This window comes from Camelus bactrianus, chromosome 7 (assembly GCF_048773025.1).
Source record: "Camelus bactrianus isolate YW-2024 breed Bactrian camel chromosome 7, ASM4877302v1, whole genome shotgun sequence".
Lineage (NCBI taxonomy): Eukaryota > Metazoa > Chordata > Mammalia > Artiodactyla > Camelidae > Camelus > Camelus bactrianus.
This window is the reverse complement of record NC_133545.1, coordinates 24,660,303-24,683,160: the sequence shown is the minus strand read 5'-3', so window position 1 is coordinate 24,683,160 and position 22,858 is coordinate 24,660,303. Positions and strand designations below refer to the sequence as shown.

Below are 22,858 nucleotides of genomic sequence, written 5' to 3'. Positions count from 1 at the left end.
TGTTTTCATGGTTTTCAATAATCTTACATCTTTTTAATCAGAAATTTCCAGTCAGCTAATGACCTGGTGAGCAAAAGCAGAAACACTAGTCTATGCTATTTTCTCCAGGTTGTTTACTCTGGGGCACCCCAGATCCAGGCATTTTGTGACTTCAAGACTACATTTTATCTGGGTGTGGAATTCATCCAATTTCTACAACCAGCCTAAATCTAAATGAACAGAGTCACAAGGAAGGTGTCTTCACTTTTTCCGTCATGGACAAATCTCTTTTGTTAACAGCATGTTAATTCCATATTACTGGTCAATTGTTATTCTAGGCTGCAGCAAAAATCTAAAGCTGTATAAGAAAAAAAAATACATGCAAAATTTAAATAAACACATCACCAAAATGCTCCACAAAATTCATGCAAATTCTTACGATATAAGTCTCTTCAGTTCATTATTCTACATTTTTTAACTCAGGATGCATTCATATTTAAATAATTGTTACTTCACTAACCTGATCCAAAAAAGTTTGTATTAGTGCTTTCTGGTTCGCCATATAAGCGATGTATCTATGTCTCCCAATGGAAGCAATTATCTGGGTCTCTTTCTCCAGAAGTTGACACAAAGCAGCTTTCCTTTCAGCTCCAGTGAAAGATTGGTTAATGCGTGCAAGTTCTTCTTGCCGCCAGACTAGAGCAATAACATGAAAGACTCTTGAGTTTTTAAATCCCACATCTTTCCAGAGCATTTTTTACTATCACATCCTGACAAGCAGTATTTTATTTTTATATCACTTTAAATAAAATTAGACTTGAATAGAATCATTCATATTGTACACGTGATATCCCCAAAAAACAGGATGAAACAGAAGCTAAGTGACTTAAAGCGATAAAAGAAGAGTCCATAGTACATCAGTACGGATAATGTCAAATTATGCCTCCAAGTGAGCATGCACACACCCCAGTGTTGAAAAAAATGTGGCCTGGATGTGTGGCACCTATGAACACGTACTGCTCAGATCTCCCTCCAAGGCAGTGCCTGCTGCTAGGAGTTCAGGAGGCTGACAGTCCCAGCTACAGCACTTCGGATCTGCCGCCACTCTGGAGCACAGGCCACACTCTCCCCACTAAGCGCCCAGTCAATGACTGAGAGCCAGTGGGGTACCAAGGGCCAGCAGTGGTCTCTCCTGGGGTCAGTCGTTGTATCGGAGCTGACCAGTGGGCTGACTGAGACTCCCTCCGAGCTCTGTCTCTTTGAGGCTTTCCATCCCTCACCCTCTCTCCTCTCTGTCAGCTTCACAGGCAACAACCCACATCTCAGTCTGAAAGGAGACTCTCATGTCCTTTCCCTGCTCGGTCTTCCCTTTATTTCTCACTTCAAACTCCACCTTGGTATCTGCTTCCCCCAGTACCCAGCGTGACACAGTTTTATTTAGAACTGTTGGCTTCAACTGTTTTCTTCACTACTAGCACTTTTAGTACCATCTTCCACTTATTTACAAAACCCTAATTATATTAGCAAGTGTTATAAAGTAATTACTTTTACACTTCCTCAAACTAATGAATTATGATAAAATAATATTCATAATATTTTAAAGCGTTGGCTACTATTAATAAAGAATGTGTTGCATGAAATACATCCTAGGACAAAACCATAAAATGCCAAAGAATAGTATTTTTATAAACTCAATTTACCTGAAGATTATTCTCAAAACTAACCTCAGAAAATACTCATTACTAGGTCCTACTCCAAACTTAAAGAAGTCAAAATTTCTGGGTTCAGATACATTTATTTTAACAAGTGTCCCATTCAATTCTTATATATGCTAAATTAAGGGAAGAAAACTGTTTTATATCCCACATTTCAAAAATGTCTAACTTATTTACAATAAAGGAAAATTAGTGCTGAAAAGAAACTTAGAAATTAAATAGTTTGAACTATATTCAATATCTTGTAACAGCATATAATGGAAAAGAATATGAAAAGGAATATATATATATATATGACTCACTATGCTGTACACCAGAAATTAACACAGCATTGTAAATCGACTATACTTCAATTAAAAAATTGTTCAAAAAACAAAGAAGTTAAATAGTTCAACACCCCTCCCCATTTAAGACAGCATCCTCCTCCCAGCAGCCTGGACAGGCTGAATTCGGTCCTGGTCCTGGTACCAGCCTATGAGTCAAAGCAGAGTCAGCCTATTCTTTACACCACATGGCATCCCTGCGGATATCGAAGACAGCTGTCACATTCCACTTAGTTTTTCTCTTTTCCAGAAAAAACACTTCCCTTTCTTAAACTGCACATTATTTGGCATAACTTCATGTCCCATCCAGGCCAAGCAGCTCTTTTAAATATGGCATACCAAATTTCTGACAAGATGGAGGTTTATATACAGACTGCTCATTGCCTCCTCCTAAATTCTTATTGAAATAATACAAGAAATATGAAATAGAGGAGAACAGGGAGAGACCAGAATCAGTACTGGAAATCAGAGAGAGGTGTGATTCATATGTAGAATCTTGGGGGAATCTCCTTAAGGTATAGCACAGACACTACTGGAAGACACTCAAAGAGGCACCAATGCCATCACCCAAACTGTTGCTGTCTGTCTCATCTCAGAAATGGACGCTGTAGCAAAGGACAGTAAACCTTAATTCATGGACTCAGAGCTAGAGAAAAGGGTAGGCTATGAATCCATTTGATAGCTTCTCATGTTTTAAGAACGTCTTTGAAAAACTTTAAGAAGGAATGAAAGAAGAATGCCTACATTTCAAATCAATACAGGATTAACAGTCACAAATGTTTATGAAGAAAAAGACAAAAAAAATTAGAAACAGAAAGCATAAAACTAGATTAGAGAAGCAAAATTAAGTCTAATAATTATCTTTAAAATATGAAATGGTTAAATTTTTGACTGAAAACAAAACTAAAATTTTTTAAAAAACCAATGATATGATGTTTTCAGGGAGCACATTAAAATAAAGTGACATCAAAGATTAAAGTTAAATATAAAAAGGTTGGTAAATATGATATAAAAAGGTTGGTAAATATGAACAAAAAAAGCAGAAGCAGCAATATTAATATATTGAAAATGGAGGGGGAACAATCAAAATTCAGTCCTTGGAGTAAAAGACAATTTTATGATGAAAGGTATGGCTGTCATAAGTGTTTATATTGAAAATCACATCCCAGCAACGTATATAAAACAAAACTTCTATTAGTTATAAATACTACTGTGGTGAGTATATTTTATAGCATATAAACATAAATGAAATACAAATGAGTTAATCTATGACAGCCAAGTAAAGAAGAATTAAAAGCATTAGCATATTGACACACTATGATTAGCAAATTTAAACTAATTAATACGCATCAAGCTTTGAAAGCCAAAAGCTGAAAATATATCTTATTTTCAAATTGCTATGAAATAGTTAAATTTATATAAATTCTAGGAGTAGGAATGGAAGAAAACAAAAATCCCCCAAATCAGAAAAATTGAAAACTGCATTTTTGACACAGTACAAACTACAATTAATTACAAAAGTTTAAGAATGTTCCCAACCTCTTGAAAATGTAAAAAATGCTATCAACAATAACATTTTAATCAAATAAGAAGTAAAAGGTATGACTGTCAACCATCAAAGAAAGAAAGAAAAAACAATGCTAATATCAAAATGCATAAGATGTAACAAACATTGTGGTAAAGTATATTTTCAAAGTAAGCCTCAAATTCAAATCAGGCACCTATGAAAAGTGTGTCCCGGGGCAGGGAGCGGGGCAGACTTATAAAAAGCTGTAATGTTTGAGACAGGTAATCACCGGCCTTCTCTGGAAGGCCATGTCTTCTGGCTCCCATGCTCCATGATTATGTGCGAGACCAGTGTGGCTCAGATCCCCTGGCATATAGAGTCGGACTGGGAACCTGAACTCACCGAAGCCATGTTTGTTCTCTGCTCTTCATAGAGAACACGGAAGCAAAACAAAGGTTGAAACAGTGACCTACTGTTCTTTATTCTGAACAAATATTCCCCAGAGTCACTTTAGTCTTTTGACATTTATCACATTCCTTTTCAATGTGAACTTATTAGTTGGTTTACTACTGGAGAGCCATTTTTACTTAATGGCTTAATTAGCCATCTAATTCTTTCCTTTTACATGGAGGTGATTTATTATTTTATTGTCAGAATAATGAAGTTTCAGAGCCTCATGAGCTGTGCTCTGGCCGTAGAATCAAACCTGTTTTTTTCTCTGAACTTCAAAAATCCTAGTTCCCTTATCTGGTTATTATATTTGCCAAAACCCTATCATTTCTTTGCCAATTCAAAACACTCAACTACAATTTTTGAGCAATTATCATCTGAAAGGAACTCTATAAGGTTTGATGGTACATACAAAAGTGAGAGAGCGCAATGCCTTTTTGAAGGAGCGAGCATGTCCCCTTGCCTCTCCCTGGTTGGACAGACTGTAAAATCCTTCCACTAGGGCAGAATTTCTGCCTCTCATTACCCAAAAGCTTGACATGTTTCACCATTAGGTTTAAATACTTCCTTTGGGTACATCTCCTCTTGACATAAGATTACTTCCTCTTATCTTGTATCAGGTATGATTCAATCAAGTAAAATGTACTCTCCCATTGTTATATTCCAGGCATGATTACTTTCTCAATGTGTTGCAGGGATGTTTCAGAATACATTACATTTATATATAATTTATATAATTATAAATTATATTTTCCTCCTTCTACTAAAATTTCCAGTTTATTTTAACACTCTTCATCGAAAGGTAAATATCTGAAGCCTTAAGTGTTGTTTCTGGCCCTCTTGTTATAACCACTACCTTTCATGATATCTAGTTTTATCAGATTGTTTCTTCCTCCTCTCAAATTTCGATTTGAAATCACCGTGATCAGGTCAAGGACTTGCTGCTCACGTTCTTTACAAGAATCCATTCTGACCCTTACCAAGAACACATTATTCAGACACAGTACAGCTTGGTCTGCTCAAAAAGGATTCGTAAATTTAAACGCTAAATTGTTTTCAGCAAAAGGGTTGTAAATTTAAGAGCTAAAATATGCTATGAAAGTCCAGAAAATCCAAGATTGATGAGTGTATCATTTAAGAGTAGTTTTACCAACCAAAAAACTTTTAAAAATTTGACAATATCCATATACCAAAAGGCAGTATACGAATGAAGAAGAAAATTGCTTACTTGTGGAAATAATAACTGAGAATATTTACCTCATGGGATTATAAGGATGCTCCCAGAAAGCAAATAAAAACTGAATGATATTAGTAAGCCTATTTTACTTCCCAGTTTTACATTAGAAAACTTTGTAACCAGTAATATATTTAGGCCACTAGGATATTATTTATGCTATTCTGCCAACAACTTCAGAAACCAATATACTGGTCTGCTAGACTAACACTTCAGTCCTGGGTGAATCAGGGGGCACATATATGTCATATAAGCTCAGATCCTACATTTTGCTTACATTGTTAGTATGACTTTTAAAAAGGAAACAACTCAATGAAGGTAATTAAAAATGAAAATAATTCTAGTAAAATTCTCCATTAGATGAACAGCCTCCCTGTAAGTCTAGAGTCAGGGACAGAACATGGCATCAGACAAATCCCACGACCCAACTACCAAAATGGAACAGAAAAGCACAGGAACCAGGAGCAGGTGAACAAAACTGATTTTATATCTGATTTGACAGTTTCCAGAACTATACAGGGAAGACACTGAGAAAAATGAGAGATTCTTCCCTTTCATAAAATATATATTCCCTGAGAATGATAATTAAAACAAAAAAAATTTGGAATTCTATATTAGTTTGCGAGGGCTGCCATAAAGCTACCACAGACTGGGTGACATAAACAACAAAAATTAATTTCCTCACAGTTCTGAAGGATAGAAGTTCAAGATTAAGGTGATGGCAGGATTAGATTCTCCTGAGCACCTCTCTCCTGGGCTTGTAAGTGGTCATCTTCTTCCAGTGCCTCCTCGTGATCTTCACTCCATGTGTGTCTGTGTTGTAATCTCCTCTTCTCATGAGGACACCATCATACTAGATTAGGGTCCACCCATTAGACCTCATTTTTTCTTCATTACTTCTTTAAAGGCCCTATCTCCAAATACAGTCACATTCTGAAGTACCAAAGGCTAGAACTTCAACATATGAATTTGGGAGGAACACAATTCAACCCATAACAGATGTCAATAACCACCAATATTTTAAAAGAAAAAGATATTAAAGGAATTGGTTCATTTGAAAGAATATATTTATATCCTTAACTTATCCTCTTGGATAAATTATCTAATTTCCAGGGTCTGAAGTTCTATACTATAAACTATAAATGAAACTGTAAATGGAACTGTAAAATGAAAGGATGGTACTAGTATATAAAGTCCATACACTTTCTATAATTTCTCAGATCTAAACTTGCAATTTCCAAACGAGAAATAGCAGAACATACAATATTTTGTCCACCACTGGCAGTTTATATGCATTTGCTGGAAGCTTGAATGGAAAGAACCAAGAAAGATTCAGACCGAAACCCCAGGGCCAGATCTGTCAATGGATGGGGCCAGGGAGTCTCCAGAAGCTAGAAGTCAAGGTACTCTGAGATCGAAGTAATAATTAGAGACAAGTCAGAAACCACCTGGCTTGACTTTTTGACTTTTGTCAAAACAAGTCAAAGGGTAGAAGATCCAATTCAGCAAACATCCATTAGACACGATAAGCAAGGTTCTATCAGAAACCGAGGTACAGACACGGACAGTTAAGAGAACGGTGTGAACAGAGAATTACAGGGCAGGGAAAAGAGGCTCCAAGCCCAATTCATGCTGTCGAGAGAGGTTTCCTAAAGACGATGACTCCTGTGTTGAGTCTGAGATGAGAGAAACAATTTAGATCAATAGAAGAAGTCACCCTCAACATATTGCTATAAGAAAAAAAAAAGACATAAAAATCTAACATTATTGTTTGGAGACAAATTTTCTTTGATGCAGTATATAGTTAAATTCATTTTCTTAAATTGGTACCATTTTGCTGTTATTACTGAGGAAAAGTTAAACTTTGTATTAGGATTAGCTGTAATTCAAACTATGTAATTGTCACTATGAGCCACAAGAGGGCAGCAGTTTCAAAGACTGGCGTGAAGAATGTGGAATGAAAACTATTAAATAGAAGAGCTGTATAAATTACTGAGCTTGTGAACTTGAACTTTAACTACCACAAATCAGACCTTTAAAAAATATTATTCTTAGAGCTCTAATTTAGAATTTTAGGGCTGGAAGGAAACTAAGAGATCTCTCTTTTATGTAAAATTTTGTTTTCATTTTCTTTCATATAAATCATGTTGTAAACATAAAAAATATATCTGTTCTACTTTAATATAGAAAATATGCATAAAATTATTTACCTTAGTAAATAGTAACATATATATATACGTCTTTGCACTTTTAAGTACTTTCATAAATGTAATATTTTGTATTTTTCACTTTATAAAGCCCTCTGAAGTAGACGTGCCAGAAATTATTAAGTCTTTTCATAGATAAAGAAACTGAAGCCTAGGAGAAGGGAGTAACTTATCCAAGTTAATATCACTCATAAGTAGAAATAGTAGAACTTCACTGAGCATAGTTTCTACTAGTTTGCACAGCTGCTTGTTAACTAAACAAAATAACAATGATACCCTCTGGTTTACTCCTATGTGAATTTGGAAGATTATTTGAATAGAACTCTGCTCTGATAGAACTTTAGTTTAATACTTGTCAATGAGACCTTTCACAGACACCTTGCTAACAGTGCTCTCTGTTTAACTACTACCCTGAGAAACAAACTTTGTTTTCAACTGAGAGAAAATGGAAATAGAAGTGACGTCCAAAGTAAAACAGATAGTATTTGCTGAGGTCAATGATTAGGAGAAAGGGAGAGTGGACATACGAGCCTCAGAAACAGGTGTAACTATTACCTCAAACGCTGCCACGTTCCTAAAGCCACTCAATTTTGCGCCTTATCAAATAGATAAATGTATTAATGTTGCTTGTAAGACCTAGTGTTTAATTGTATCCTCTTCAGTGAACAGCGTGCTGTCACACAGCTATTTAAACAGACCGATATCTGACACCTAAAACTGTATTGGATTAGAAAGGGAGAGACAGGTAACAGAACACAAACACCACCACAAACAAATAGTATACAAAGAAGCAAAGTTAAAGTTAACATCATGAATAATCATAGAGAATTCAGAGACTATTATTTCTGTGGATGAAAATCTGTCCAACTAAAAAAAAATTGAGGATATTAACATTTTTTTTTAATTCTTCTATGTCATCACAAGAGCCCAACTTCACTTTCTGGCATCTGCTCCAGTTACTCCCACTTCAGAGCCGTTCCTGGGAGAGCAGAAGCTGGAGAGCTGCATCACCACGCCCTCGGGTCGCCCTTCACTCACTTGCTCATTCATCTGCCACCTTTTGTGGGGCATGTGAGCTAAGCACAGAAAATGAGAGATCATCCAAAGAACAAATACATCACTATTCCCTTATGGAGCTTATACTCCAGTGGTGAAAGTCTTAAACAAAAAATGTACTGTTACAAAGTGTGGCGTTATAAATGAAAAATCTGGGGTGCAGTGAGAACCCTCAGATGATAACAGGATACCCAGGTGGTATCGTCAGTTCACAAAAGCCTTTGAGTAGGTGACACTGAAGCTGAGACTGCAAGGTGGGCATTGGGGAAAAGCTTCAGGAAGAACAGTGTACCTACTGCCCAAAGGAGGGAGTGATTGGCTTGTTCAAGTAACTGCGGGTAACTGTGTCAGTGACTAGCACACATCCTGTGGAAGAAATGAGGCACAGAAGTCAAATGGGTGGACAGTGCACGTACATACATACATACCTATATGTTATATTTAATATATATAATACATATACATTATACACACACACACACACACACACACACACACACACACACACACAGAGTCATTAATGGAGGGGAATAGGAAGGTATTGCCAAGCCTTTCCTCTAAAGAGCAGAATCAGAGACAGGATGCAGGGCTGAGGGATTCAAGACAGTTCAACTCTGAGTTCACAAATTCCCAAGACTATCAGAGAACCAGACTGGACAATACTTTCTCTTTTTACCTCACAGGAACGAAGATCAAATGAAATAATATACTAAAACTGAATAAGGCACAGAGCAGTATTCACATCTTATTTACCCACTGTTAATATAAGAGCACTTTCAATTTCATTTCAGTCTTAATTCCATCCTCAAATGTAAGACATTATTCACCTTAAATTCTCTAGTCCAGATTCCCAAGACATCCTCCTAAAATAACAGTCTTCCTTTTGTCTTTAGTAAACCTGTTTTTCCTACTAATGAAGTTATAAAATTAATATTTTATGCAAAGCCTATTTCAAACTTACATTCTAGTGCATTATAAAGAAGTTCGAAATCTTCTTTTGTTTGAGGATTATGCCTCCGGTGATAGTCCAATTTCATCCACTCTTCTTTTTCTTTTATCTTCCTTAGTTCTTCCTGTGCCTCCCACTGCAACCTTAACATTTTCTGTCTTCTTAAACTTTCTACCACGGCTTTAGCATGCCATTGTCTGTAGTAAGTCTGTAGCACTATTACCTACAGGTAAATTAAAAGGAAATAAAAAGTGTCTATCATCAACTTTATTAAGACAATAAAAGGCAACAATGATTATTTCTATTCCAATTCAATAACTACTAAAAAATGCTGAGAGTCAAATTTTAGCTCTATGCCAGGTACTCTCACATACATTACAATACAAAAGTCACAGGTAAGGCACTCCAGCCATCTGACTTTGAAATCTCAAGCTGCAGGTACACCATCATAGGAGGCAGTTAGTATGACGCTTAAGAGCACAGGCTCCGGAGTAAAACTGAGTTTAAATCTTCCCTCTGCTCCTCACTAGCTGTTTGATTTGGGGTAAGTTACTTGCCATCTCTGTGCTTTAGGACCCTCATCTGCAAAATAGTGATAATAGTAGTACGCATATGAAGGGCTTAGCTCAAGCCTGGTACATTTTGATGAATACTGTTATTGTTATAAATATTAGTTATCTCTACTTTATCTTAACTGTCATTAGCTATGCTCATATCTTTTTAAAAATGTAATCTACTAACCACTCAGCAGGTAGGTTATGTGTAGAAACCACCAAAGCAAACAAGTATATATTAAATTAGGAGGAAAATATATGTGTTTAAAGACACAGTATAGTACCAGATCCTCAAAAAGCTTGCAATGTAACTGAGAGAGTTCTTCCTTTTATTTCCTAAACTCATTTTTTTTTTAAAAAGGAAAAACATGGAGAGGCTAGGCCAAGATTGAGGGCAGAGAACGTGCTGACACAGCCCTTCCCCTCAGCCTGATCCCTAATAATTACAGAAAAAGCACATAAACAGAAATCAATAAACATATTGGACCATACTGCAGGAGTCCTCCAACAGAACAGGAAGTTTGAAGAGTCCCCTCAAGAAAGGAGACAGGCGGAATAAATTGAAGAAGGAATCTATCTAGTCATGCACTGGAGAGGAAGCTAGAAAACCCAGAAGTGCCTCGCAAACTGGTTTGCAGGAGGGGTTTTAGGGCAACTAACAAAGTGACTGCTTTCCCCTTTGCAAAAGGGACAGGCTCTCTAAGACAATTTAGGTAAAGAGCAGCAGAGGTATTTGCCTCTAGGCAAGTGTGGTTAGTGTCCCACAAGGCTGGTGACACCCAGGATGAATAAAAGCCCCCTCTCCAGAAAACTAGCTCTCTTCCAGAATCAAGTCTTGCCCGTCCCCTAAAGCCGCTGGGGTAAGACTATCACAACCAAATACTTTGTAGCACGTGGGACATCTGGAATTTCAAATACTCTGGGTTCATATCCAAGAATAACCAAACATTTGAGAAGAGGCAACAAAATAAAAGGCTCCTCGGTCACTTAGAACTTACATTTGTGTGAAACAGAATTACTAGAACAGAGGTTCTCAAAGCATGACGGCCAGACCACCAGCGGCAGCAGCATCTGGAAAACTGTTGTGCAAATTCCCAGGCCCCACCCCAGAGCTACTGAATCAGAGGTTCGGGGGGGAGTACGGATTCTGCGTATTACAGGCTCTCTAGGTGCTCTGATGCACACTAAGGTTTTAGAGCCACTCTTCCAGACTAAAGCAAAACAAAAGAACAACAAAGCCAAACTGGACAGAGCGAGTATTTTCAGAGAGAAAGGAAAGGCTATTCAATCAACATCAAAGGACCGGGGAGGAGGGACTAGTTCAGGTGGCAGAGTGCAGGCCTAGCGTGCCCGAGGTACTGGGCTCCATCTCCAGTACCTCCTCCAAAAATAAATAAACCTAGTTACCTGCCCCACCAAAAGTAAAAATAATAATAATTTAGTAGTACAATAATAGACAAATAAAAATTTTTTTTAAAAAAAGAACCAACAAAATACTGTGACAAAATTTTTGGTTTTGAAATTTAAAATATCAGTACAATGTGTTTAGCTTGGGTGTTATTAAATTTGTTGAACTTGTAAAGATACTAAAACACAGTTGTTTAAACAACAGTTTTTCCCTTCTCGCATGGTAATCCAGGGACTGGCTCAGGGACTGGCTCAGGGACTGGCAAACGGCTTGGGGCTAGTAGGAAGCTCTGCCTTACTCACCAAGTGGCTTCCTACTCCTGTGTCCCAGTGGCTGGTCCACTTCCCATCTTCCAGCCAGTAGAGAGGGGAAAAGACAAAAGAATTACCACCCAGTCACTTTAAGAACAATGTCCAGAAGGGGAACACATCAGCTCCCTCATCCCCTTTTCCAGGCCTTAGTCCTCTGGCCTCACCAACACAGAAAAGAGTTGTGAAATGCGGCCTTCAGTGGTGCGGCCCAGCCAAAGTTTTACTACAATGGGAAGAATGGACATCAGCCAGTAACTAGTAGTTTATTGTAGGCTGTTCTGCAGAATGTGCAGAGCCTACGAGGGAACTAGCAAGCAAGAAACTTAGACAGGAAAATCTTTTGGAATGCAGGGTAAAAGGTCATAAAAATTAGAAAGAATGGAGGAATATTAAGAGATATGGAAGACGAATGCAGACATTCCAAAATATGTCTGCTACAAGTTCCAGACAGAATGAAGAAAACTGGATTCGAGAAAATGCTCAAAATTTCATAGAAAATTTCCCAAAACTAAAGAAAGACATGAGCTCTCAGAAAGGATCCATCCCCAAGTCTCAAGCACATCACAGTAAGATTACTAAGGATAAAGTGAAGACCCTGAAAGCTCCCAGGAAGAGGAAACAAAGAGCTGAGAATCCCACTGACATCAGAGTTTTAATTAAAAACAGCTTTGAAGTTATAAAAGAAAACCATTTTGAAAATAAGTTTGGATCTAACCTTCTACACCCACTCAAACCAAAACCCGAGTAAGGTTCATTCAATGAGCCTTAGATGGCTCACCTCCCAGGCATAATCTCTGAAATAATTACTTAGAGAATACATTCCAACAAGAACAATAAATTAAAGGGAAAGAATTAAAGAAGTGAGCAAAAACTTTCAAAAAATTATTAGGGCTAAATATGTATTATTTGAAAAAAAATTCTACATATTATATCCATATAAATATATAAAACAATCTGAAGTTATAGTTATGCAGTAAATTATAATTATGTAATATACATGTAACTGTAATTCCAGATCAAATCCTCACTGGCTGGGAGGAATGAGAGAGGAGAAGCAGGAAATGAAAAAGAGCCTGCTAGGGTCATTGATTTGTTCATGGAAAAGACAGAGAGCCTGATTAAGTGCATTAAAAATTTTTATAAGTTACCACTTGAAAAATAGAAACAAAATACCTACTTCTGAACTATGAAAGAATAAAAAAATTAAAAAGTTTGGTCAAACCAAAGGAAAAAAAAAGGAAGCTTAGTAAAAGAATAAACAAACAGCAAGAATGAATAATAAACAAAAACCAAAATAAGATGGCAGGAATGAGTACAAAAATATCAGTAGTCACACATAATATAATCTTGCTTACTATGAGAAAGATTTAAAATAAATACTAAGCATCGAACTCAAGAAGCTCAAGAATAAAATAAACATAATACAAAGAGAAAGGAATCAATCAAGATTAAAGCAGAACTTACTAAAATGGAAATTTACTCCTTATCCTAGCCTTTAACCAATCTCTCTGTTTATGGCTCAATCTCCAATTCACTCTCCGGGATTCTTGGGGCAAACTGATTTGGTTCTTGATGCCATTCTCCCTGGCAGGCATTTATTTTCACTTTCTCTGCTCAAGTAAGTCACATTAACACTTCTCCATCTGCTTTACAACTTTAAAAACTCAAATGACATTTACCCTTCTCTTTTCTCAGATATTCTTTGTTCCTGTATGTTTATACTTCTCTTATTCCCTTAACATCATTTTATTGAAGTTTGGAAAGTGCTGTAGTATAGCGTACTGTTGTCCATTCTGCCACCTAATATCTACTCCCTCCTACTTCGTTGCTAAGAAAAATCTCAGTCTTATTGAGGAGCAACGATGTGAAACTTTAGAAATGTATTTATCACATACTGGTGGCCAGGATAGTCACATGACCCAGTTCAGGCCAAAGAGATGTAAGTTGAATCCCTGGGTAGGGCTTTCAGGGAAAATTCTTGAATGCCACGTATGGGACATGCCCCCTGAGCTTCTCCCTTCTTGCAGAATGCAAACACTATGCTGAAGGCTGATTAACCATTTTATCATAACAAAGTAACAAACTCATGATGAGATTAATAGAGAGGAAAAGTAAAAGGAATTCAGGTTCCTGATGACATCACAGAGCCACCAGCCAGACCCCATACAGTAAGAAATTAAAAATTAGTTTGGACTAAGAAAACAAGAATGTATCAGGCTGGAGTAACAGGCCCTAATAAAGTCAGCTACAAAATTAGCAGGAAATAGCATTTCTCCCAAGGACATTCTGCAGCTATAAAATATCGTACCAACCCCTTTCTTTGAGTAAATACTATCTTCTTATTCACGGAGAAACTTTGTTCTCTAAAATCATAATCTATCAGAAACTTTGTTGTCTAAAATTAGATCATTAAGAATGAAACATCTCACTCTTGCCTGAAGGATCGAGGTTACTTTGACAAAGAGAATTGATTTACTACCAACATGCTGAACTTCAGAGAAGAAACAAGATTCCACATCTCTCTGCTAACTCTGTTACCAAAGGAACAGTACTCTGGCCCACATCTCAGTCCAAACCTGACCCATTTATACACAACCCTGTTTTACCCTGAGACAATCAAGATACTGTTCACTTAAATTTCACCAAAACTTCACTCTTCCTCAAAAGTCTACAATAACTCCATCTTTTCCTTCGGTGAAAATTAGTTTTGGACTGAAAAGGTAAAACCTCTTCAGGCTGAACTAATTAGAGGCACTGATAGTCAGCTACAGGGTTAGTCCCGTGGTTCCCCTGGTTGCAGTGCAATGAGTTAAAAGACTAAGGCTACAGACTCCTCTCTCAAGGTCCTAGGCTCACTGGGCCAGAACAACAGTCTAGCTCCAGGTTTCCTGTCATACAAAATACAAAGTCACTGCCATCAGTTCTTTTTACGTGCAGCAAAACGATGCTAGGAGGTAGCAGAGACAAAATGCACATGCTTCATATGTCATGTTTAACTGACATCCCTAATGTTTAATAGGATAAAGGTGTCAATTTTTCCCTAACTGATCAGTGTACTTCAGATCAAGAGCTTCAACTTTTCATGAAAACTGCAAGCTGACTTTAAAATTTATATGGAAGAAAATTTTGCATTAATAATCAAGACAGTCTTAAAAAAGGAAGAACAGTGAGATAGAACCTAATGTGCCAGTTCTCAAAACATATTATAAAGCAGTAATAATTAAAACAATACGTTACTGACAGAGAGAAAAAGACATATACATAAATGAGAGAATGGAGAAATCAGAAACAGATGTATGTATAAATGAAAATTCAGTATACATTAAATTACTGTGGAGAGAACAAACTTGAATACTCATAGTACTTTGCAACTGGCATTACATTTGAGAAAAAAATTATAACTCTTCTTCATATCATTGAAAAAGTCCAGATTAAGTACCCCCAACACATAAACTATAAAAGAAAGTTATATTTATGACTGGGGGGGGTGATACAGCCTTCCATAACAATATATAAAATGCAAAACCATAAAGGGGACTATTAATAAATTTAATTATAATGAAAGGTATCATTAAGTATGAGTGATAGGCTGACAAAAAATATGAAATATATGTAATATCTATAAGATGACAAAAAATTTGAAAAATAATATGTGCTATTGGTGAAGTCAGTGTGGAAGGGGCTCTTATAAATGGTTTACGGGTGTAAATTTGGTACAATATTTTAAAAAGTCGTCATTTCTGCCCTAGTAATTCAACTTCTAATATCTCCTGCCAAAGTATTTTTTAAATGCACACTACAATTTATATATCATTAAGACTTTGATGAAAACATGTCTATATGTCCTACAAAGGAAAGTAATTAAATATGCTGTTTACATTGTAGAAAAATATGGTGCCATTAAAATGTTTTTAATAAATAATGAAAGGTAGAGAAATGCTTGTGATATAATGTTAAGTGTACAAAAAGCTTCTTTAAAGTTCCATGTACAGTTGTCTCCAAAGTAAGAAAAAGAAAAAACTAAGTGATGAATTTTCTACATTTTTTTTATACGATTAACGCCATTTGGAAAAACAGAAGGAAAATACCATATTGACTATGGTTAGGGTTAGATACGGAATACGTTTTTGTTTAAAATTTATGGTGAGAGAATATCAATGAAGAGACAGAATTTTTTTTTTAAAGAACCAAATGGAAATTTGGGGGTTTAACAGTACAGTAACTGAAACGAGAATACAAAAAACAGACTCAGCAGAAGATCTGAACTGACAAAAGAAAGAATAATAAACTTGATGATATATTATTAGAAATTATCCACTTTGGAGAGAAAAAAATAAAGGAACAGAGACTCAGAGGCCTTCAGGACACCATCAAGCAAGCAACCACATACAAATACTAAAGGGAATTCTTCAAACTGAAAGAAAAAGACATTAGATGTTAATTTTAACCCAAATGAAATAAACAGCAGTAGAAAATATAACTATGTAGGTAAATATAAAAGACTGTATAAATATATTTTCCTTTTTTCTACTCTTATTTAAAAATGAATTACATAAAAGCAATAATTATAAAAGGAATTATGGGGCTTAGAACATGAAAAGAATGCACACATTTGTATGACAATGACAGCACAAAGGAGAAGGAATAAAACTGGAGTTCCACTGGAGCACGGTTTCAATACTTTATTGCATTTCAGTTAGTAGTAATGTAAACTTTTTTGCTATAAATGGATGTGTATATTCTAATCCCTGAACTACACATAGAGCAACCACTTAGGAAATAACTAAGAAAAAGTTTTGTAAACAATAAAGCAATAAAAAAGATAACTCCATTAAAAATGGGCAAAGTATCTGAATATACATTTCTCAGAGAATATATACAAGTTGTTAATAAGCACATGAAAAATACTCAGTGGCATTAGCCATCAGGTTATGCAAATCAAAACCAGAATAAGATACCACTTCACACGCACTAGGATGGCTATAATCAAAAAGACAGACAATAAGAAGTGTTGATAAGGATGTGGAGAAACTGGGATCCTTATACACTGCTGGTGAGACATAAAATGGTGCAGCTGCTCTGGAAAACAGTCCAGCAGTTCCTTAAAAAGGTTAAAAAGAGTTACCAGACAATCAAGCAATTACATTCCTGGGCACATACTTAAGAGAAGTGAAAACACATGTCCATATGAAAAACTTGAACATGAATGTTTACAGGAACTCTATTCCTAATAACCAGTAAGTGGAAACAACTCAAATGTCCATCAACTGATAAATGGACAAAGACAAGCAAAATGTGGTATATATTGGCATACCTTCAGTGTGTTTATATACAGTTGTGTATTTACAAAGGAATATTATTTGCAATATAAAGGAATGAAGTATTGATACATGTTACAACATGGATGAGCCTAGAAAGCATTATGCTAAGTAAAAGAAACCAGTCACAAAAGACTATACATTGTATGATTCCATGTATATGAAATAACCAAAATAGGCAAATCAATAGAGGCAGAAAGTAGATCAGCAGTTGCCTAAAGCAGAAAGGATTGAAGGGAAATAGGGAGTGGCTGCTTTAGGTGTGGGATTTCTTTGGGGATGATGAAAATGTTGTAAAATTCACTGTGGTAATGGTTGCATAACTATTGATATAATAAAAAATCATTGAATTGTATATTTTTTTAAAAGTATACATTGTATAGAAAATAAAAGTTCTAAATTTAAAAAAACAGAAGAATTAAAATGGTACTAGAAAATATCTATTTAATATAAAAGAAGGCATTAAAAGAATAGGAGAACAAGTGGGACACACAACACATAGAAAGCAAACAGCAAAATGGCTGATATAATCCAACTTTATCAATAATTACATTAAATATAAATGTATTAAACACTCCAATCAAAAGCAGAGATTGTCAGACTGGATAAAAAAAACAAGATCCAACTACATGCTGTCTAAAAGAAATATATTCCAGATTGAAAGACTCAAATAGGGTAAAAGTAAAAGGATAAAAACAGACCACGCAAACAGTAACGTAAAAGTGACGGAGTGGCTTTATTAGTATCAGAGAAAATAGATGTTAATATCCTTTTGATTTCAATTACTCTGGAAAGCTCCATAGGTGATTCTGTCACAAGGGTTAAGGCCAAAGGACAGAGGGACTGAAGCCAAGGGACAGAGGGGACAAAGCTAATAGTGCCCAATGGCAACACACAGTCCCTGGAATTCCCTAAGGGAAAGGGAAGGACTGGTTGCATTTAGCGTTCCAGTTCCTCACACTGAGGAGGGGAGGTGGGGGGACACACTGGAGATAAAGGCTGCTTTTACTCCCAATAAAAAATGACTCACACTGACAAAGATTCTTTCCTTGATCAAATTCTAATCAGGCTCCTTTGAGCTCTTTTACAACTAAGCCTTGATTTTTAGGATTCTGTGTTCATCTCTGCATTGTTCAGTTTTAGCAAGCGTCCTGCTAAGTCAGTTTAACCAGAATCCCTACCCTCAAAATCTGATCACCCTTGATATTCCATCGGGTTCTTCATCTTGCACCATGTTTCAGATGATGACTAATCATTCTGGCCTGCCTTCAGCAAAAATCCTGCTAAGCTGGTTTAGCTAGAATCCTCCCTTATTCCAGATGTTTTCTCTTAGTAATTTTCCATCCACTGACCCCTACCCTGCTCCTTGGCTATAACTTCCCTCTTTTCCCTGTATTCAAAGCTGAGCCCAATCTCTCTTCTCTACTACAAAATATAAAACTCCATTGTAGTAGCCCCTTTTGAATAAAGCCTGCCTTACCATCTCTAATGAGTGTTAAGAGTAATTTTTTCTTTCACATGCAAGTGTGGCGTAGGGAAACACACACAGACACACCAGAAAAAGAAGCTCAAATACCTAATTTTTAATATTCACTTATAATAAAAGTTATCTTACCGCCTCTAGTCTTTGAGCATGGTATTCTGCTGCTGAAAAATATTTTCCTGGTGTTACCAGTTTATCAGTCATATTTGATACATACACACCAATTTTAGTCATCTGTGTAGATGTTGTATTTGCAGTTTGTTGGAGCTTTCTTTTCTCAAAAACTGTCTAAAATATAAACATAAAAAATTTAAATAAGTATTCATTATATACACATCAAGAGTAGAGAGCATATTTTCCTACACATTTAAGTGAATACTCTTTTTTATTTTATAAAATTATAATTCCTTAGAATATTTTTAATTTTAGAGAGATACACAATACAGTATTTGTTGATTCTGCAGCTTCAAAAATCTACATGGAAAAATAAAAATATTACCTGGGTATCCCTACAAAATGCATTCTGTTTTTCAAGAATTTTTTTAGGTAAAGTTTGTGTTCCAGCATTGTGATATTCTATTCCTGTTGTTTTATGCCTGAATCCACCAAGAAATGGTTTGTGAAAATCAGATTTTATAATCTCAACACCCACTTCCTGGTACAGATCAATGCCTGAGGAGATAAAACCAAGACTGAATAAAAGGTACTACAAAGGTACTCAAAAATACTTTATCTAAAAGATATCAAATTACTAACCAGTTTGTACTCTGACAGTTATGATTTGAGGGACATCATTTAATCCAGTTATTCTTTTGAGTGGATATAGATCTGGCTGTAAAGAAAAGATTTCCACTTGTACAACATCCTGGGGCTTAACTCCATGTTGTAGCAATGTCTCATTATTTTTAAGAATCACTCCTAAAAATGAGAGAAAATTATAAAAAGTATTATGACAAAGAAATGACTATATGTACTCCTTTTCAGGAATGGCAAACACCAAAGGTGGTTACATGAATGCATATTGTTTAATTACCAGAGTATTAATGGTGTCCACCGCTTGCTATAATGTTAGTACAGAAAACGCCACAATGGAAAATGTTAAAGTGATACTCCTGAGCAGGAATTCATCATTATAAGTGAAGTAAAGCTACAACTCTCAATTCATCAGAAATACAAATATGCAATAACCACGCAACTCTGAACACTTGAAAATAAAAAACACATTCTATAATATGAGCAAAACCGTATGCTAAACGGTGAATCTCTAGAAAAATTACAATGTGTTATATGTAAGCACAAGACAATTCCGCATCAGGGAAAGCCTGATTATTTTAATACACACCACTCTCTCAAGGGTAGAAAAGTATACACTCAGAGTTCTAAAGAATCCCTTCTTTTGTCTGTTTCTATAATCAGAAATTCATATAAATTAATTCTTGCCAAGGCGGAGTCAAGCCTCAGCTTATTTGCTGAAAAAAAGTGTACATCAAGTTACTTTTATGTTGTATTGCTTCAACTTATAACCCCATTGGTTTATTCTATAATTTGACCATTATTTTATTTCTACATTCTGCAAGGCATACAGAAATATGAACAATGTTACTTGCTGCTGTTTTGTATAATGGAAAGTTTATTGATAGAATCTGTGTCAATCTTCCAATATATGGTCTTCTTAAATTACAATTAGGAATTTGAACATCGCAAAAGTTTGTCTTACTCATTCTTAGAAATATAACAGATACCACTAGTCTATATGAACTATGTTCAAAGCACACTCAAAAATCTTTTGAGTTTCAATTTCACCCTAAATTCTTAATTTAAAAAATTAAAATTTCTGGGTTTTCTGGTAGGTTGAAAATGTCCCTAAAATATATCCATGTCCTAATAACCCAGAATCTATGAATGTTACCTTATACAGCAAAAGTGACTGCAGATTTTATTAAGAATTTTGAGATGTGTAGATTACCCTGGATTATCCAGGTGGGCTCTAAATGTAATCATAAGTGCCTTTATAGGAGGAAGGAAGAGGGAGATTTGATTACAGAGAAGATAATATGACAGAAACAGAGAGAGAGTTAAAGATGCTATGTTGTCGGCTTCGAAGATGAGCAAGATGCCATAAGCCCAAGAATGCAAGGAATGCAACTCTAGAAGCTGGAAAAGGCAAAGAAGCTTTCCCAGAACCTCCAGAAGGAGAACAGCCCTGCTGACGCCTTGATTTTCTTTATGCAGTGAAACTGATTAAGAATTCTGGGCCTCCAGAACTGTAAGAGACAAAATGTGTTATTTTAAGCCACCAAATTTATTGTTAATTTTTACAACAGCCATAAAAAACAAAGATTCCTCTTCAGACTAATACAGAGTCCTCTTCATCCCTCTGATTGTCTCTACAGTAGGCTTGGTCCCACCCAAACTCAAACTCCAGTTCTAGTACTAGAATAAAGTACCTGTCTTAGAGGGTGCTTGGCATAGCATCAAGCTCTCTTACTAGCGCTGCTGACATAAGCCTGCCACCCAGTGGCGATGCCTGGTAGTTACACATAAAGAAGAAAATTCAGGCAGTGCAGATTCTTAGGTACCACTGGCTAGCTACTCCAGTTTCAAAGTGCTCTCTCTTCTCCAATCTTGAACTTCACCTTCTAGTTAATACCAAGCAGTTTAAAATTCCCTTTTTTGAGTCATACCTATATTTAAGTTCAAACTCTGCCACTCATAGGCTGTGAAAATTTACACAAGTTCCTCAAGCTTTAGCTTCTCGCAAAAACGTTAATATCTACCTCAAAGCATTGTTACGTGGACTGAATAATAATGTGATGATGTAGGCAGAACATTTTGTAGAAGATTGGCACACAGTAAGTGCTCAAATTAACCAATATCATCATCACTTTTATCATTATTATTATAATAACTATTTAAATTTTAGCTCTGTTTCCTCAATCAGGCTTTAATAACCAATTGTTTGACTATTTGAACATCTTTACTGTTAGAGCACATTCACTGCAACAGTTTTCTAGAAATAATTATGTGATTGAACTGATTGTTCTTCTCGGATTTGACAAGGAGGAAGAACTTAATAGGTATGGCTTACTTCTTTTTAGCACATAGGATTTCCCCCCACACACAAAAAAATTGGTCTTATTTCCCTGGAAACTTTTTTGGCATTTTTATAAGTTAATACCAATTTTTTAATAAAATATTATGATCTGTGCACTCATATGCTGTGGAAACATTTATTTAGCTATGCTACTCTGCTTAATTCTCAGTTACAAAGACTACATTCTCTCATAACACAAGGCTAATATAAGGTTGGCTGCTCAGTATGACCACAGAATAGAAACGAACATGAACATCATGGGAACGCGAACTGATCTTAACGTATAGAAGACTGATAAACCATTCTCAGTCCTCTTCTTCTTCTATACTCACTCATTCATCATCTTTTTTTTCAACTTCATTTCCTCTTACTCCCCACATAAAGTTTACTTCGGTCTCTCTAAGCTTCTTACCACTTCCCCAAATTCCCAGGTTTTCTCACCTCTTTGGGGCTTAGCACAAGCATTATCATTTTTATTAGATGAAGCTTTCTAGATCAGTGTCCTTCCTCCCTGCTTCTCACAGCTTTTTGAGCACATCTCCACTAGAACATTCACACATCGTGTGGTAACCACTGCACCTGTCTTCTTCCTGCCTAGTCTGTAAACAACTTGAAAACAGGGCTTTTATTTCATGTTTCTTGATAGTTGTTAGCAAAGTATGTAGAACAAAAGTCTTCAATAACAATGCATTGAATGAATAAATGTGTAACTACAATATAATGTTCAAGCAGGAATTATCAAGACATTTAGTTTAATCAATAAGGATCCTGATTATTTACACGTTAAGACAAAATAAGTTTCGATAAGTTTACCAGCCTCCAGCTTACCTGAACTTCTCAGCTGCAGTACATAAGGTGGGACACCTAACAGGGATGAAAAATGATCCTGGAGGTATTTTAAAATGGTGTCGATTTTAAAGGGCATTATAATTTTCTGGCCCACTGGAAGAAGTACAATTTTTACTGTAGATAAAAAGAGAAAAGAGTCATAATTAAAAGCAAGGGTCAGCAACCTAGAGTCCACAAGCAGACAGAGAATTATGGGACAATTTTTAATCCATAGAATAAGGCTGCTTCTGACAAGTCTTCCCACACCTCCGTGATAAGAGTTACTTTTCATTTTCTATGAGAAGTGACATTCAGTTGCAACATTTTGCTTTGAAAATCAGTCCATTATCTCAAGAATTAACATTAATAGCCAATGCCTGCTCCCCCAAATCCAACTCGGAGTTCAGGTCTCTCTTCCATTGCCTGCTGGAGGATCACTGCA

The 22,858-nt window shown here is 35.9% G+C and overlaps 1 protein-coding gene across 2 annotated transcripts in view; it reads right to left on the bottom strand.

Moving 5' to 3' along the window:
- Positions 1 to 22,858, bottom strand: part of IQUB (IQ motif and ubiquitin domain containing) — a 166,134-nt gene that overhangs the window by 135,257 nt on the left and 8,019 nt on the right. For both annotated transcript variants that reach the window (XR_006722158.2, XM_010947593.3), the window contains exons 3-8: positions 22,417 to 22,551; positions 19,251 to 19,412; positions 18,994 to 19,166; positions 18,627 to 18,782; positions 9,433 to 9,643; positions 500 to 675 (exon numbers count right to left, since the gene is read on the bottom strand). Coding sequence is in view for 1 of the 2 variants with exons in the window: in XM_010947593.3 (XP_010945895.2) it covers positions 500 to 675; positions 9,433 to 9,643; positions 18,627 to 18,782; positions 18,994 to 19,166; positions 19,251 to 19,412; positions 22,417 to 22,551 (1,013 nt within the window). In the remaining variant the exon portion in view is untranslated. The remainder of the gene's footprint in view (positions 1 to 499; positions 676 to 9,432; positions 9,644 to 18,626; positions 18,783 to 18,993; positions 19,167 to 19,250; positions 19,413 to 22,416; positions 22,552 to 22,858) is intronic.